Genomic DNA, 17,375 nt, shown 5'->3' on the forward strand with positions numbered 1-17,375 from the left:
GTCTGTATACATGCATGCACATTTGTGTGCTGTGTCGTGTCGTCCAGCTTGGTGGTAAGTACCACTGCCTGCTGTGCCAGCTCGTCGGCCTCTTTTAGAATTTCGAGATGGGTATTCATGTCTACAAGACTGGTCTCTAGTTGACTGTGCAGCAGAGGATGACCTTGAACTCGCCTACCTCTTCCCTCGTGCTAAGAGTACACCGCTGTGCTGGCTTGGTTTTGGAGACAGAATCTCATTCTGTAGCCCAGCCTGGCCTCAGACTCGCATCTGTCCTCCTACCTAAGCACCCCAAGGCTGGCATTACAGGCGTGCACCTCCACACCCGTTTTAAACGTTAACATTTGCCTTTGGCGTGACTTCAGGCGTGATGCTGCTGTAGCTTGGTTTCTACTAGTTAATTCCTTAAAGAACGTGATTCCGAGTTGGAATGCATGTTCAGTGCATTTATTTGAATGTGTAATCAGGAAGCAAGCGTCTCTCTTTGGAGTGTTTCTGAATAGCAGCAGGGCACACTTGAATTAGTAAGGAAAATGAGAACATGAATATGTGTGGCACTCTATTTTAATTTAAAGAAATATTCTGTCAACTATAAAAAGTGAAAATGCAAAGTTTCTGTGCCACCAGGGGTTGGGAGGAGGGGGTAGACTGAGGTTTTCTAGGCTCTCTGGATTCAGATTTAAATAACTTGATATGAACTTGATGGGGCTGGGCTCACTTTCAAGAGATAAAATGTTGTGAAAAGCAGCTGCCAGAGATTCCTGGAATCGAGTGTTGTGTTCTCTGTAGTGGTGGTGTATCCAGGGGCCAGGGTTTTTGTCAGATAGCCTTCTGTGACTACAAGGTGAGGCTGGAAGAGGCCTGGTATGGTGGTAGAGTGATTGATTCTCTTCCTTCTCTTTCTTCTTTCTCTTTTCTGAATTCTCCATCTTTAAGATCTGTGGCTTATGTACAAAGATAATTAAACCCGTAGGTATAGGATACTTTATGGTAATGTTTTTTGCTACTCTGGGTAGAATGGAAAAAGATAGTTATTTTTGGGGAATTGAGAGGAAACAAAAGTCCTAACTTGTAGCTCAGGTTGGAGTTGTGTCTGTTTTCTGCTCAGCTTTCTTAATATAGCCATGTACCATTATATACCACTATGCCTAGGCTCAGCAAAAGCCTGCGTGCGTGCCTGCGTGCGTGCGTGCGTGCGTGCGTGCGTGCGTAGGCAGGCAGGGATACAGAACCTCATGTATGTAGTTCAGGCTAACCTCCAACTTGATATGTAGCTGTGGATCTCCTTGAGCTGTTGCTGCCTCCTGAAAGGTGAGATTGCACCTGTGTGCCACCAAGCCTGGCCACAAAGAATTTTAAATGCAAGCTTGCATTTCAAAAACAAGATAGCACCAACAAAAAGGAGCAGTTGGTATTATTATTTTGTACTGAGTTTGGTTTGATACTAAGAGCAAAAAAAATATAAATTACCTAAAATTTTGTAACTAAGAGGTTAAAAACATGCCTGAGTCAGGAGAGATTGTTTGACAGTTAAGAGCACTGACTGCTCTTCCAGAGGATGGTGGTTCCGTTCCCAGCACCCACCTAGTGGCCCTCAGCTTTCTGTAAGGCTAGTTTCAGGGGACCCGATGCCACCATCTGACTTCTGAGGGCTCCGCCATACACATACACATACACATACACATACACATACACATACACATACACATACACATACACGCACACGCACACATACACATACACATACACATACACATACACGCACACATACACGCACACATACACATACACGCACACATACACATACACATACACATACACGCACACATATACACTGAATTAATTTGCAGCTAGTTTTCTGTGAATATGTTCACAGAGTAGAAGCACATTGTACCATTTTGTTATTATTTTATGATACAGAAAAAATGCTTAGGATCCAGTTATTTTCTTCCTACAATATACTTTTTATGACTCTGATATTTTTCGTGGAGTAAGACAATTGAAATATACTATTTTGTACCAGCAAACCATAGATTTTAATTTTTCCGTGTGTGAGTGTGTGTGTGACAACTCCTGGACCAGTCACTTATTTCCTTCACCATTGGGCTCTATAGATGGACTCAGGCTTGGTGCTAAGCACCTTTACTCATCGAGCTGTCTCACTAGCCCTAAAGACTTAAAAAACATTGTTAATTTTATCCACCTCTCACACTTTTAAGCAGTTCGATAGACATAGTGACAGATATAGATATATATGTAAATTGCATATAAAATTCTGAAAAGGCAGGTAAAGGAGAAGGAAGAGGTTTCAGAGCATGGAAAGAGAACAAATTAAGCAGAGTCCTGGGGAACAAGGTAGGTTTCCCCTAAAACTGATCTTGAAACAAGTAATTTGAACATATTTAAGATGCACAGTAGCACTTACTTGTTTACTGGACATTGCTGTCAGTTTTACAAAGGTCCCTTTTTTTCCTGGTTTGCAAAAAGCACACTCAGGTGGATGTCTTAAAAATTTTTTTTCTGTTGGATTTGACAATTAATAACAGAAAGTATGCTCTCATAAAATCTTTAAGAAATGGCTACCTAAGGCCCACATAATAATTGAATTCATTTACCTGCATCTATTGTAAACTGAAAAAAATGAAAGTGAGATTGAGTTTGTAGATAACCGTTTTACCTGTGTTTTACCCATGCCCTAAATGCCTGATTTTATAAAGCTTTTAAAAAGGATTTTGGAAGCCAGGAGCTGTGGTACACTCTTGTAACCTCAGCAGTAGGAGGGTCAGGCAGGAAGAGCATGAGTTTGAGGCTAGCCTTAGCTAGATAATGAAGTCCGTCTGAAGGAAGAAAAGTCCTAGAAATGTATAATTTTGCCTTCTCAGCTTATAAAGAACTAGCAGCCATAAGAAGATTTTTATACCTAAACAAAATCCGAAAGTGTGTGTGTGTGTGTGTGTGTGTACATTTTGAGTCATGGTTTCTCTGTGTAACCCTGGCAGTTCTGGAACACACTACATAGACCAGGCTGGCCTCAAACTCAGAGACACCTGCCTCTGCCTCCCAGGTGCTGGAATTAAAGGCATGCACCACCAACACCTGTTGAATTTTACATATTACACACAAACAACAGGTATTTTTTTATTTTCAACATTTATATACCCTTTCTTTAAAAACTGTATTCATGAGGCTAATGATGGCTCAGTTGTTTAAAGCAGAAAGAACAATTATCATTAATAAAGACATTTGGGGCAGGAGAGCTGTAATTTGCAGCCATGTTCCTTTACTGACCAAAAAAATGGGCATTTCCCCTCTCTTCTTACCTTGCCCCCACCTTTTCCTGTCCCCCCCCCTTCCTTCCTGGACTTGAATATAGAAAAGAAGCAAGCTATAAGTGTCTTTAAGGGGCTGGAGGGTGGCTCAGTCGTTAGAGTGCTCCCTGCTCTTGTGACCTGAGTTTAATTCTTACAGAAGCACCTGTGTCCATGGCTCACTACTGCCTGTAGCTCCAGTTCCAAGACACCAGACTGTCATCTTGCCTCCTCGGACATACACACAAATACACATAAATGAAAGTAAAATATCATTAGTTTTGGCTTCTTTGTGTAGCTGTCCTGGAACTCGCTCTGTCGACCAGGTTGGCTTCCCTCTGCCTCCTGAGTGCTGATTTTGAAGGGGCGCATCACCACTCCCTGCAACTGATTTTGTTTTGCTTTGTGGTTTTTTTTTTCTCTCCTTTAATTTTATGTGTTTGGGTGTTTTGCTTGCATGTGTATCTGTGTGCCACTTATATGCCTGGTGCCCTCAGAGACCAGAGAGGATGTGGATGTCAGGCCCTCTGGAGCTTGACTTACAGATGGCTGTAAGCTGAACCAACTCTCTAGCCCTGAGGAAGGTTCTGATGCTGAAACTCAGGTCCTTGTGTAACAAGCACTCCCTGAGCTACCTCACCAGTAGCGTCCTCTTAAGTTTAATCTTATTTATTTATTACATATACAGTGTTCTGCCAGAAGAGGGCACCAGATTGAATTGTAGATGGTTGTGAGCCACCATGTGGTTGCTGGGAATTGAACTCAGGACCTCTGGAAGAGCAGTCAGTGCCCTTAACCTCTGAGCCATCTCTCCAGCCCCTAATCTCCTTCTTTATATCTTGGTAAATACCACATGTAGCATAATTGACTAAGAGGTACTGGGAAACAGGGTAAGATTCTCAGTTTTTATTATCAACCATGTGATCTGCAGTAGCTTTTTTTTGTGTGTGTAGGAAGAGTGCTTTGATCTCTTAGAAATAAACTTTAAAGACTTAGTGACATTTACTGTTTTTATTTTGAGACAGGGTCTCACTATATAACCCTTGATGTCCTGGAAGTCACTAAGTAGGTCAGTCTGGGCTTGAACTCACAGAAATACAGCTGCCTGTTTTCCTAGCGTACCACAGTAAAGTGAACCCCTACTTTTTTGGTTTGCTCTCCACCCACCCATCCATCCATCCATCCATCCATCCATCCATCCATCCATCCACCCACCCACCCACCCACCCACCCACCCACCCACCCACCCACCCATCCATCCGACACAGGGTCTCATATAACCAACCAGTCTGGGGTGGAACTTTTTTTGTATTCAAAGCTGACTTTAAAGTTCCTGTTGTTTTCTCAAATCCTGGGAGAAAATTCATTTCTATTTATTTTATGTGTGTTGTAGGGGAGGTGTATAATGAGACTTGCATGTGTCATGCACGAGGGAGTGAGAGGCCACCTTGTTGGCGTTGATTCTCTCCGTCCATTATGTGGCTTCCATCATGGGTGGTCAGCTACGGTGGCGAGTACTCCTATCTGCCGAGTCATCTTGCTGATCAGGCCTAAGAGTTGCTGGTTAATTTTTTGCTTTTAATTTTACAAAAAATGTAAAGCTTATTAAAAATCTCATTGGACTGGGAAAAGGGTCAGTTAAAGTGCTTGTACTACAAGTGTGGGGCTTGGAGTTTGGATCCTCAGGACCCACAGAAATATTTGGATGGACGTGGCATGCCACTGTGATCCCAGCACTGGGAAGGCAGCCATAGCGCTCCAGAGTAAATTGGTAGCTAGACTAGAGCCCTGGACTCAGTGGAGAGACCTTGACACACGGGCACATGTGTGCCCACACACAAAGAAGTTAAAATCATCGTATTTATCTTATTGTCACGGTTCTTCACAGGGGTAGCCTTTAAGTACTCATGGGAACTTAGTTCTGCTGGGGCTATTTGTGTTTTTATTCATCATTTTGTGAATACAGAAATTGTTTTAATTAAATTGGTTTTGTTTATTTGTTGGATTTTTAAGACGTGAGTGGTGGGGGCCTGGGTCTGACTTTGTGGCCTGTCCGCGTTGAACCTTCTGCCTTCAGGAAAGCTGGGATTACAGTTGTGGGCGACACACTCCAGTGTTCATTGTGACTTGCTCTGTCTGTCTGTCTGTCTGTCTGTCTGTCTGTCTGTCTGTCTGTCTGTCACTAAAAAGCATCTGTTAGAGAAGAGATTAGGGAGTTGGTTTGGTTGAAAGCCAGAGGATGTTACAGTTGATATAAATGTTTATCTACTTTTTTTCAGTCATTTGCTGTTATTTCATTTTCTGATATTTTTTTAATATCATTACTATGCCTGGCTGTGTCTTTGGGGGGGGCACATATATTACCATTGAGTTAAAGGAAGAAGTATTTTTAAAGCCGTTTGCAACAGTGTCTAGTCACTTTCTGGGTAGTTTTTTGAGACAGGGTTTCTCTGTGTAACAGTCCTGGCTGTCCTGGAACTCACTCTGTACACCAGGCCTTGAACTCCCTGAGATCCCCGGCCCCTGCCTCCCAAGTGCTGGGATTCAAGGTGTGTGCCACCATGCCCGGCTTTATTTTTTAATGAATTAATTCTTTAGCTTAATTCCTGATGGCTTTGTGTTTTCATTCTACGAAACAGGAGATTTGATGAGGAGTGCTGCGGGGGAGTTTGCTGATGATCCGTGCTCTTCTGTCAAGCGGGGCAACATGGTCCGTGCAGCCCGGGCCCTGCTCTCTGCTGTTACCCGGCTGCTGATTCTGGCTGACATGGCAGATGTCTACAAGTTACTTGTGCAGCTGAAAGTGGTAAGTTTGGGTCTACGTCTATAGTTTGTTCTTTGTGTCATAGTGATGGTGATGGCTGGCCACACTTAGTTTAAGATTTAATTTGGTTTTGAACCAGTGAGGGCTTCATTCCATTCCTTTCTTCTCTAAGTACATGTGATGCTCTGCTGTAGGCCGCTGTTGTCTTCGTTTTACTGAAGAAGTTGCAGCAGAGGGTTTTGTGGTTTTGACTCCCTTTTTATAATAGTCATTATGTTTCTGTGCACTAATAGTGTTCTGAAATTAGAAGAACAAAATGCAAACTGACTAGGTGCTCCCTCTGCTTCTGTAGCGCGAGCGAGCGCGAATCAGCTGCCTGTATTTGCTTGAATTGCTTTCCTCATAGTTGAAGAAGATGGAGTCCTAGAATTCGTTCACTTTTTTATCTGTAGATTTGTCCGTTTTTGAGTTTTTGCTCTTGGGTGTTGTGTTTTTAGGTGGAAGATGGCATTTTGAAACTGAGGAACGCTGGTAACGAGCAGGACTTGGGGATACAGTACAAAGCTCTGAAGCCGGAGGTGGATAAGCTGAATATCATGGCCGCGAAAAGACAGCAGGTACAAGCGTGGTCTGCAGACGCTTTGTGATGCTATTTACTTCCGGTCTCTTTGTTCGTTGAGACAGGGTCTTACTGCACAGCCCTGGCTGACCTGGCACCTACTGTGCAAAACAGGCCGAGAGGATTTCAGTTTCTAGTGGGGATGACCTGGTTTGCCTAAGTTTTCTAATGGATATCGTTAGTTTTCCTCAGTCTATGTGGTTTCAGTGAGTGCTTATAAAGAAATATCTTTCCAGCTGGGCTATGGTGGCGCACACCTTTAATCCCAGCACTCGAGAGGCAGAGGCAGGTGGATCTCTGAGTTTGAGGTCAGCATGATCTGCAGAGTGAGCTTAAGGACAGCCAGGGACACACAGAGAAACCCTGTCTTGAAAAAAAAATCTTTTTGGTATTGTGCCAGTAACAAAGCTATAGTGAAATTTCACTCAGATTTTCACAATATGTTTTTGTTTTAAGTAGTTCAAGGCTAGCCTTATACTTGTGGTCCTCCTGTCTTATATCCATTCTCCCTGGAATCTGAGTGCAGGGGTTAAAGGCATGCACCAGGATGCTTGGCTAGACGGTATTCTTGAGGTAAAACATAGTAGCAGTCCAGATTTTGTGTCTGATTGTAGAAACTTACTAGAAAGTAATTTTGCCTGAGTTTTAATTTCAGTGTCCTGAGTCCATTAGGAGTTCCTTATACATCAGTAGTATCTCAACACCTTTGGCAAACCTCAAGTTCTAAAAATATTTACATTACAATTCATAACAGTAGCAGAATTAAAATTAACAAGTAGCAACGAAAATAATTTTGTGGTTTGGAGGTGGGGGAGTCACCACAACGTGAGGAACTGTATTAAAGGGCCTCAACATTAGTTAGGTTGAGGACAACTGTTATACATGATCTCAGTGTATTAAAGAGAAATATCAGTAAATGTTAACTATTCTTGAAATAAGGTACCCAAAAAAATATCTTAGTTTCTCTGTCTCTGTTTTCTACCCTTGTTTGCGCTGATCCTACCTCAGGAACATAACCTGTCTGGATATACCCACGAGTCCCCCTTTCCTCGTTATATTGCCTTTTTTCCTGTTGAGATTTTGAATGATCATGCTCCCATTTTCTTGGGTTGTCAAGATTATGCTTAATTCACCCTATTGTCTCCCACCCTGGGATGGAATTTACTGTCTTGGCAAGTGGTTTACACTCAGCTACATCCTTAAATGTAATTTGCTTAATTCTTTGATTCTTTCGCCTTTAGAGTTTTATTTAGCTCATGGTTCTGGATGCTTGGGGTGTCCATGAGCCATGTGCCATTACCCAGCAACTGAGATGGCGGCCCTTCTTACTGCATTGTAAGCAGGCAGCGAGCACACTTTGTCAGGACTGCTCAGGCTTCTTTCTTGCCTTACAAAGCCACTAATGTCACCTTGAGGGTTAGACTTTTCATGAAGTATTTAATTTCTGTTTGCTTCCCAAAGGTTCCACCTTCAAATATTAATGTGACTTGGGGCATTGTTTCCAAGATAAAAATGTGGGGGTTGGGTGCATTAATACCATAGTAGGAGTAAGGGTGATGACGGAGGTTAGGGTGGACACGTGTAGTTTTGTAGAATACCACCTGTGCCGCATGGTCAGCTATGGGCCCTCAGCACGCAGAGTGTTTTGATGTTCAGATGTCGTCTATTCATATACAGAAAGCTCTTTGAGATATTTACAAGAGCTTATTAGTACATCTTACTCCTTAGCTAGTCTGCGTGCCCTGGCTGGTGTGATTGTTTTCTGAAACACCTCAGCAGTTGTTTGGCAGTGGTACCATTGGTGTTTTATTTGTTAAAATCTGTACTGGTTGGGTTTTTTTTTTTTTTTTGTTGTTGTTGTTTTTTTGTTTTTGGCCAGGTACAGTCATTTTTATTCAAAAACATCTGATCAAATGTATCTATAGCTACAGTTCTGTATTGTTAAGAGGGAAATGAGAAGAAACTTTCACTTGGATTCCCAGTTCTCTTAGAGAGTCATGTTAGATTACTTAGAAGTTAGCTTTTATTTCTTGTTCAAAGTGCATGGGATGGATAAATCAGATTTATGGAAAGTAGTTTTCTCTGTATATTTTCTGTTTGTTCTTAGTTTGCTTGAACTGTAACCAGATTGGTGAAGTTGAGAAATCATGACACAATCTAAAACACAGAATTCTTTTTTTTCTTTTTATAGGATTCTTCTATAAATAACTTGTTATGTTGCTTTATAGCTTGCTTTCCACCAGAATTTGGATTATTAATCAGTATTACATAGCTTGAGGAATACTTTTTGATTGATGTATTCTTATTACAATACCAATACCCTCATTAGTGTCCCTTTTCCTATTTTTTAAACAAAAACTTTGTTTCATTGTAGAAGATAAAAATGGCTCTAAAAAGGGAAAGTCCAACTTCAGCAACTAGTATAAATGAGATTTGGTTATTGTTCTCTTTCTAGCTTATCCCTAATGCTTAGCAAATGAGAGTTTATTCAGAAAATGCTCACATAGAAAATATGTCCCAGTTATTTAGGCATCATGACCACTCAGTGCCTGTTATATGTGATCCTTGAAATGATCACCAACTCTCTAAAGCCATAGGATATTTTTTTTTAATATTCAGCCTAATACAGTCTTTGGAAAAGTAGTTTATTGTCCTAAATTATTCAATGGCTTAGGGAGGTCAGGTGTTGGTAATTCATTCTGGTACCTTTAAACTTTAGGTGATCATGTGTATCTGCGATTGTCTCTGTAAGAGACAGTGCTGCTGTAGTTTTAAGCACATAGGAACATTAAGGCCGACTGTACAGTATAAATGTTTACAGGGAAATACGACCCTAGGAGGCCTAAGTTCCTTGGCATTTTGTAGCAAGAGCAAAACATTTAGAAAATGCCCACATGTTTAAGCCTAAAGTTAGCAAAGCCTCTTGTCATAACTTGAGTCTTGAAATGACTCAAACTCTAAATTCACAGGATCCTGATTCCGAATGTTTAGGCTAATGTAGTAAGCTACAGAGCATTCTATGTGCTGTGAGCTATTTATTACTCAAAAATCCAGGTTCCAAGTGAGAAAAGAATTCTAAATGGAAAAGTAAGCTGTCACTGTACAAGGTATGAATGAAGATGTAAACCCCCGAATATACAAGGAGATGAAGTTTCAGAAGAAGGAAACCAGTTAGTATCTCTGGTGGTTAATTAAAAAGTCACCTAGAGAGGACTCCACAGTTAACAGCACTTCCAGAGGACCCGGTTCAGTTCCCAGCACCCACATGGCAGCTCACAACTGTCTGTGACTCCAGTTCAGGGGACCTGACAGCTTCACACCAATGCAAGATAAAATAAATTTAAATTGTTAAAAAAGAAGTCATCTAGAAAAGAGAACAATTAAATAGCTAATTCAGACTTTGAGTAATCGACATTTTGATACTATTTAATTTTTCTCTTATTGTTCATTTAAATTGTTATAGTGACATTAATACTGAAATTTTATGTTCATGGGTAAAATACTGTTGGAGCAGATTTAGAGTCTAGGGCTACCCCTCCTCTATATGCTGATCCAAATTCATCAAAGACTCCTGTGATTTGAAGTTTCAGTAATGACTGGGTGCCAGCCATGCCCCTTCCTGTCTGGTGTGTCCTTGTTACCTAGCACACCCAGTGTTCTGGATGTCATTAGTTGGCATCATGCCAGCAGCTTCATGTCCTTGTAATTATGGGGTAGAGGTAGTGGAAAAGCACATTTACAGAATATTATAATCATAGATAGAAATCACTGAGTACATGGCCTTCACTTTGTGACTTAATATCCGGTGAAGACAGCATAGTTTTGTATTCTGGAATGTTCTCTTTCGGTTAGGAAAGGGGAGGTGGTGTCATGTACTTATGAGAATAGCTGGTCGTATCCTTACCTAGTTGGCTTGCGAAGTTCATACACTCAGGGTGTTGTGTTCCAAATTTCATAAAATTCTTGTAATCAACTTAGGTAGCTTAAATTGTGATATTATTTTCTTTAATTATGTCTGTATGGGCTTTCTATTTGCTATATGGACCTGATCAAGATGTTAAACAGTTTTATTTTGTGACTTTTATTCCATTCCTTATTTAGCACTTTTTGGTTCTAGGTGCTTTGTATACATTATCCCATTTTATTCCTCAAAGTACTAAAAGGGCCATAATACTTTTCCTGTTTTGCATAGGAAAAATTGAGTTTACAGTAAGGACACAACAAATGGCCAGGAAAATGTAGGCTAGGAGATTCAGGTCGTGGCTTGTGGTGTCAGAGCTCTGTCTTAGCTTACTTTGCGATTGGCCGTCTTTCAGGGCAGGTTAATACAGATACGTCTTGATACGAATAGAAGAACCCTTATAAAAACCCTCCAATTTTTCCTTTTATTCTTTTAGGAACTGAAAGACGTGGGCCACCGCGATCAGATGGCTGCGGCAAGAGGAATCCTGCAGAAGAACGTTCCCATCCTCTATACTGCGTCCCAGGCATGCCTGCAGCACCCTGATGTTGCAGCTTATAAAGCCAACCGGGACCTGATATACAAGCAGCTGCAGCAAGCCGTCACAGGCATTTCTAATGCAGCCCAGGCTACTGCACCAGACGATGCCTCCCAGCACCAGGGTGGTGGTGGAGAGCTGGCGTATGCTCTCAACAACTTTGATGTAAGTTATGTTTGGGAGGAAAGTTTGGGCTCTTCACCAGCTGCCAAAGATAACTGATTTCCTGGGGAAATATGATCAAGGCTTGCGATGAAAGCCCATTTTCCAATTAAATGGGAAGAAATTGTTACAAGTCACAAGTTTACTTTATTGTAACTTGACTTAAAGCATTTTTTCTTTTCTTTCTTTAGTTTTTTCTAGTGTGGTTAACATCTGCATTTTTCTTATGCAGCTTACATTTCCTTGTGTGGCCGTCCTTTTTCCTCTTCTTAATGTGGTCCTTATTGAGACTATAAGTCTGGTTCATTCCAGCCAGGGTTTTGACCACGTGGCAAAACGGACCTGTGATAGATACCGAAGCAAGCAAAGTGTGTGTAGGCTTTGTCTCTGGGGAACTCATGTTCCTGTGAGAGACGTAGATAAATTACACTGCTGCCATCATAATCTTACCTGACTGTATAGATAGAGTCCTGTTCTCTATGATTTGCTTTTGAACCATGAACACAAGAATTTAACCACGGCGAAACAGATTTGAAATTAAATTATTTGCCACAATGCTTTTACAGATGATGCCCTAGATCTCTCTACTGTGTATCTATTATCCTCAGCCCTCATATCAATCAATGTATTGTGCTTTGTTTTTAATTCTCACCCAAAGTGAGTCATGACATCCAGTAGATGGCAGTAGTTTAAGATTTTTGTTTTTGTTTGTTTGAAACTGGGTCTGGCTGTGTAGCCCTAATTGACCTCTACGCCCTGACTCAGCCTCCCTGTGTACCACCATGACTAGCTTGGTTTTGAACCAGTTGCTGCGGAAAGCTGGTGTGGGTAACTATCATCTTCATAATTGGAATGTTTTGAAGTATGGCATCAGTGTGACGGAATGTATTTTGTTTTCAACCGTTTTCGTTTGTCTTTTGCATTGGGCCTTCCCTGCACTTGAGTATAGGCCATTGGGTCTTGTTGATGCGCAGAGATAGATTCAGGCCTCTTCGTAAGCACAAGAGGAGAAGAGAGCGTTGTGTCTCAAGATGACGGGGTTAACTTCTCACCTGGAGTTTTATTTTTCTGTATTTCGGAAAATTAAAGGCCCCATCTATCCGTGCTAGGCAAATTACCATGGACTTAGCCTCTCGTTTTCTCTCACAGAATTAAACATGAAATGACCTTTACAGTTGATAGGATACATCTTATGTTGTACTCCTACCATTGTTTTCTTCTGCTTCAAATTTGGTAACATTAGGAATTTGTCTTTTCAAGGCATTAAGGACCATGTTTGCACTGAAGTGAAAAGTAGGTTAGAAACACCCACTTTTTTAGTGTCACATTTTCTCCATTTGTAAGATGAGGGGGCTGTACTCAACGGTCTCTGCATTGTAGTTCTGTGACTGTTAAAATCCGTGACGGTTTTTCTTAATTTCTGTGGTTCAGAAGGTGTTTATTTTTTCTCCCCCACGGCTTGGTAGTGTTGGAGAGTAAATTCAGGGCCTTACACACGGGCAGGCCGGTGGTTTACTAATGAGTTACATACCCAGCTCCATATTCAACCCTGATCAGAGGAATCCCGTAATAACCAAATCTAGCAAGAAAAATGGGCAGCTAAAATGTCGTTTAATTATTAACTCGAGGTGTTGCATAATCTCTTTTCAAAACTGAAGTTTCTTTGGAAGAAAAGAGAAATGTTTGCTCTCTGAAAAATACCAAGCTTTTGGCAGGGGAAAAAAAAAGCATTTAAGTTGAAATTATTAAGGACACAATCTCTATGAAGAAAACAAATTTAAACCAAAATATTTGCATAGAGATTCATTGGTGTGAAGGTCAGTTGTACTTAATGGGCTTGTGAATAGTTGATCATAAGTTCATTACAAGTGCATTTCTTCAGAAGCAAAAGTCAGTACTTTAATTGTTTAAAATTGTTAATGGTCAAGCAGTTCTGTTGTACAGCAGTTATAGACAGCACATAAAGAGAGTTATTTTCCTTCTAATTATCATTTGATAATTTTAATAACCAATACTATGCTGGCTGACCTTCAGGTGTTTAGGGGAAGTAGTGTGAACATGATACATTGTGTTTGCATTTGTGATATCAAACTTTATTCAGCCCCTGCCCGGTTAACAGTGCCTTCTTTGAGACGTGATTACTGATATGGGTTGACAACTTACATGGGCTAGCCTTTGTCTGTTAAGAACACTTTTCAGGTGTTGGGATTACATCTTGATATTCCCGATCAATTCTTTCCTTGCCCTTTGAGTGCTTGAGGGAACAGAAGTGAGTACTAATATCAGCAACACTTTCTCTGTAGAAACAAATCATTGTGGATCCCCTGAGCTTCAGCGAGGAACGTTTTAGGCCTTCACTGGAGGAGCGTCTGGAAAGCATTATTAGCGGAGCCGCGCTGATGGCTGACTCATCCTGCACCCGTGATGACCGGCGGGAACGCATCGTGGCAGAGTGTAATGCTGTCCGCCAGGCTCTACAGGACCTGCTCTCAGAGTACATGGGCAATGTAAGTGTCAGAACTTCTCTTTGAGCTAAGATGTCTGAGGAGTGCTTTTTGACTGTTAACACTCGTCCGTCTGTCCGTCCGTCTTGGTGCTTTATCTGCATGTGGTGCTGGAGAGATGGCTCAGTCTTTAAAGTCTGCCATACAAGGGTGATGACTTGAGTTCTGGCCCTTAGCATCTATGCAAAAAACTAGGCATGGCAGTGCTGGCTGTACTCCCAGAACTGGGGGGAGGTAGAGACAGGTGGATATCTGGGTCTTCTTAGCTAGCCAGTCTAGCCAAATCTGTAAGCGTCCAGCTCAGTAAGAAACCAGTCTAAAAAGACAATATGGAGAGCAACCGAGGAAGATACCAGAGGCTTCCACACACGTGTGCATCTGTGTACCTGCATGTAAGAAAATGCACATCCAGAAGAAAGCAGTATATAAAATTTGATGTTTGACTTCTTAACTATAGAAGATACCCTAACTGTTGGTTTTTATACGTTTGTTTTCTATTTCCTTCCCTTATACTTCTGCCGCTCCAATTATTTAGTTCTAGCTTAAGATTGCTGTAACGTAGACTGTTGTTCTAAGGAAGGCATACATAAATAAAAGCGTCTTAAAGATCCCCTGCGCTCCTACTAGACTGGCTGCCCCGTGCTGGCGCTGCTCTGTTTTATGGAGATAACAGTGGATCTGAGTCTGGCTGTGGTGTGCTGCGTGTGGACGAGCTCACCCTTGAGCGCCTGGTACAGTGAAGATGCTGTGTCTGTGTACAGTGGAGGAAACAAATCAGTTATTCCTAGTGGCCTTATTTTTTTGTTACTTACTTAATTGACACTTTTGCCAATAAAGCTATTGGTTGTTGGTCCTATGTGTTCTTTGCTACAGGTTTTCATTTTGCTCACTTGCATGCCTTTATAATGAAAGGGTAATGGCGAGCCATGATGCTGCCCTGGGGTGAAGACGACCGATGTTCTGTTTTCACCCAATTTAACCATTTGTGAAGTTAGTGAAGCAAATTATTTTAAGGAGTTCCATGCTTTGACTATAGGCGGTGTGCCTAAGAAAAATGAGGTTGTAAGTTTGATAGTTAAATGGATGGTGGTTGATAGTCACAGTGGAAATATGGAGTGCATTAAAAAAAATGCTTGTCTGTGCTTGAACATAAAAACATGAAAGAGTGTATAGGTTGAACAGTATATGGTGATGTAGGACTCATGAACAGACTGTGGTGGCATCTGCTGTCTCCTATCACTGAGTCAGGTAGATGTGTCTGGTGCAGCTGTGATTGGGGAACCACTTTGAATATATTCCAACACAAGTAAACATATAGAGCTTGCTAAATAGTCTAAAGATAGCCCTTGAATTATGGGATTGCTCAGGCTCTCTTCCCAGTCACCCTGGTCACGAGTAATCTGATTTTTCCTTTGGTTGTCATGCAAGTAGTGTTACTTTATGTTATGGATGTAGGAAAATGTGGGAACATTTATTCTGAACATATAGACTGAGACTACCATGTCACACTCCTGGGTGGGCACTGGGATAATACTTGATGTTTAGTCTAACGTATTGCAATGGGGGTTATGAAAGAACTCTCCTTGAGATTCAGATTGGGAAATGATCTTTGGATATTTCTTTTTATCATCAGTTTATGTGACATGAAAAGTCTCAGTCTTGTCAAAAGTTAGTAGAAATCTGGGAGAGATGGCCTTCACACGTTACAGGCAGTTGAATCTAATGGAGCTAGGGTTGAAGAGAAGGCCTGGTGTTTCCTGCTCCTCCAGAGGAAGAGTTTCCAATACCTTTATTAGGCAACTCACAACTACACGTAACTCCAGTATGATGCCCTCTTATGGTCTTTGAGGTCATTGCATTTAAATGTACAAATCCACATGCAGATATACAAGTAGATACACAATTAAAATCAAAATAAAAGGTGGGGGTGAGAGGTGGTGGCCCACGCCTTTAATCCTTGGGAGGAAGAGGCAGGTGGATCTCCACAAGTTCCATGCCAGTCAGAGCTACATGGTGACACCTTGCCTCAGCAAAATAAAATGAAATCCTTTTAGAAATAAGGAATTAATGTAGTGAAGGTAAAAGAGAAAGGCAGTAGAGTGCATTGGAAAGAATGAGGAGATGGCCCAAAGAATCATAAGCAACCGGACATAGGCTTTCGCTTATGAAACACCTGGGAACATTTCAAAGCCCCAATAACAATCACAATTTAACTGGGCCAGTTTTACATTAAATGCATGTTATATACAGAGCAATGTCTTGACCATGTAAGAGGAGGTATGAGACTCTTGATTACTGTGTTTTGAAACAACTGGTTCTCTATAAGGAGATGATAAGAATGTCATTAGTAGTACAGTAAAAATGGGAATTGGGGCCTGGAGAAATGGCTCATTGGCTAAGAGCATGAGCTACACTCGCTGAGAACCCAGGTGTGAGTCCCAGCCCCCAGATTGCGGCTAATAAGCATGTGTAGCTCCAGTTTCAGATATGACAGCCTTGTCTGTCCTCTGAGGGCACCTGGCAAACACTTGGTGCATAGACAGACATGCAGACAGAAATCCATATACACAGAAAACAGTAAAAGAAAGAAAGCGCTAAGTGCTTAATCAACACCATCACTCTCCTAAGGAAAGTTTCATAGGAACCGCAAGAGGTTGAGGGTTGGGGCACTTGTGCATTATACAGCTAGGAGCACTCTGTACTCCTGCAGAGGACTGGCGCAGGGTTGGCCACCACTCCCCCTTGTCTATAAGCTTGCTTGACTTTCTCCATTTCTGCTTTCGCTTGCTGGGTTAGACTGAGCCCCGCCTGTGTCTTTCGGAGGACATCGTTCATTGTGTTATTGAAGTTTTCCGTGTTTCCCTCCGTCTCTTGTTGAAGGCCACTTTAAACTGCACCACTATTTATCTCTTCAGGGTTTGCACCTAATTGCATACTTCCTTAATTGTGTTTCCTTTATTAGTATAATTTCTGAAAGCAGGTTTTAAACTTTTGGAAGACTGAACTATTGAAAAAACAACCTCTTATGGTCTGTATAATGCTAGAAGAGATACTCATTAAAAGTATGCTTTGTGAATTTATGCTGACTTGGGAGAATGAGTAAAATGAACAATTTTGTATATATTCATGGTGCTAAGAATATGCATTTGTGGGAAAAGAAAAAAAACCTCAGTTTTTCAGTAAAAGCGGTATCTTAGGTCAGAATGAGGTCAAACTGAAATTAGGTGACTGTGGGATTCCCTTTAAAGGCTCTAAGGGCTAGGAGGCCAGCAGCCTTAATGCTCCTGCCTGCACCATAGTTTGAAGGGATGGAGAGTTGGTAGTCTCGTCTTTAGTTCACTCGCCGTGCGGACTGTAAATGGTAGATAATGATGTGGAAGTCATACAGCTGAGTCTGCGTAACTCGGAAATGCCACAGATGCATTATGGTAGAAGGGTCTAGAGAAGATCCCCATGGTTTTACAAATACCTGCTCAGATCTGTTAAAATGAAACCTGGTGATTGTGGTTTAACTTACTT

At 41.4% G+C, this 17,375-nt stretch overlaps 1 protein-coding gene across 1 annotated transcript in view; it reads left to right on the forward strand.

The window, feature by feature from the left end:
• Positions 1 to 17,375, forward strand: part of Ctnna1 (catenin alpha 1) — a 115,626-nt gene that overhangs the window by 38,280 nt on the left and 59,971 nt on the right. Inside the window, exons 4-7 of the mRNA XM_005065284.4 lie at positions 5,948 to 6,114; positions 6,570 to 6,689; positions 11,089 to 11,355; positions 13,656 to 13,859. Of these exons, the coding sequence (XP_005065341.1) occupies positions 5,948 to 6,114; positions 6,570 to 6,689; positions 11,089 to 11,355; positions 13,656 to 13,859 (758 nt within the window). The remainder of the gene's footprint in view (positions 1 to 5,947; positions 6,115 to 6,569; positions 6,690 to 11,088; positions 11,356 to 13,655; positions 13,860 to 17,375) is intronic.

Source organism: Mesocricetus auratus, unplaced genomic scaffold (genome assembly GCF_017639785.1).
Source record: "Mesocricetus auratus isolate SY011 unplaced genomic scaffold, BCM_Maur_2.0 Super-Scaffold_100015, whole genome shotgun sequence".
NCBI classification, from domain to species: Eukaryota; Metazoa; Chordata; class Mammalia; order Rodentia; family Cricetidae; genus Mesocricetus; species Mesocricetus auratus.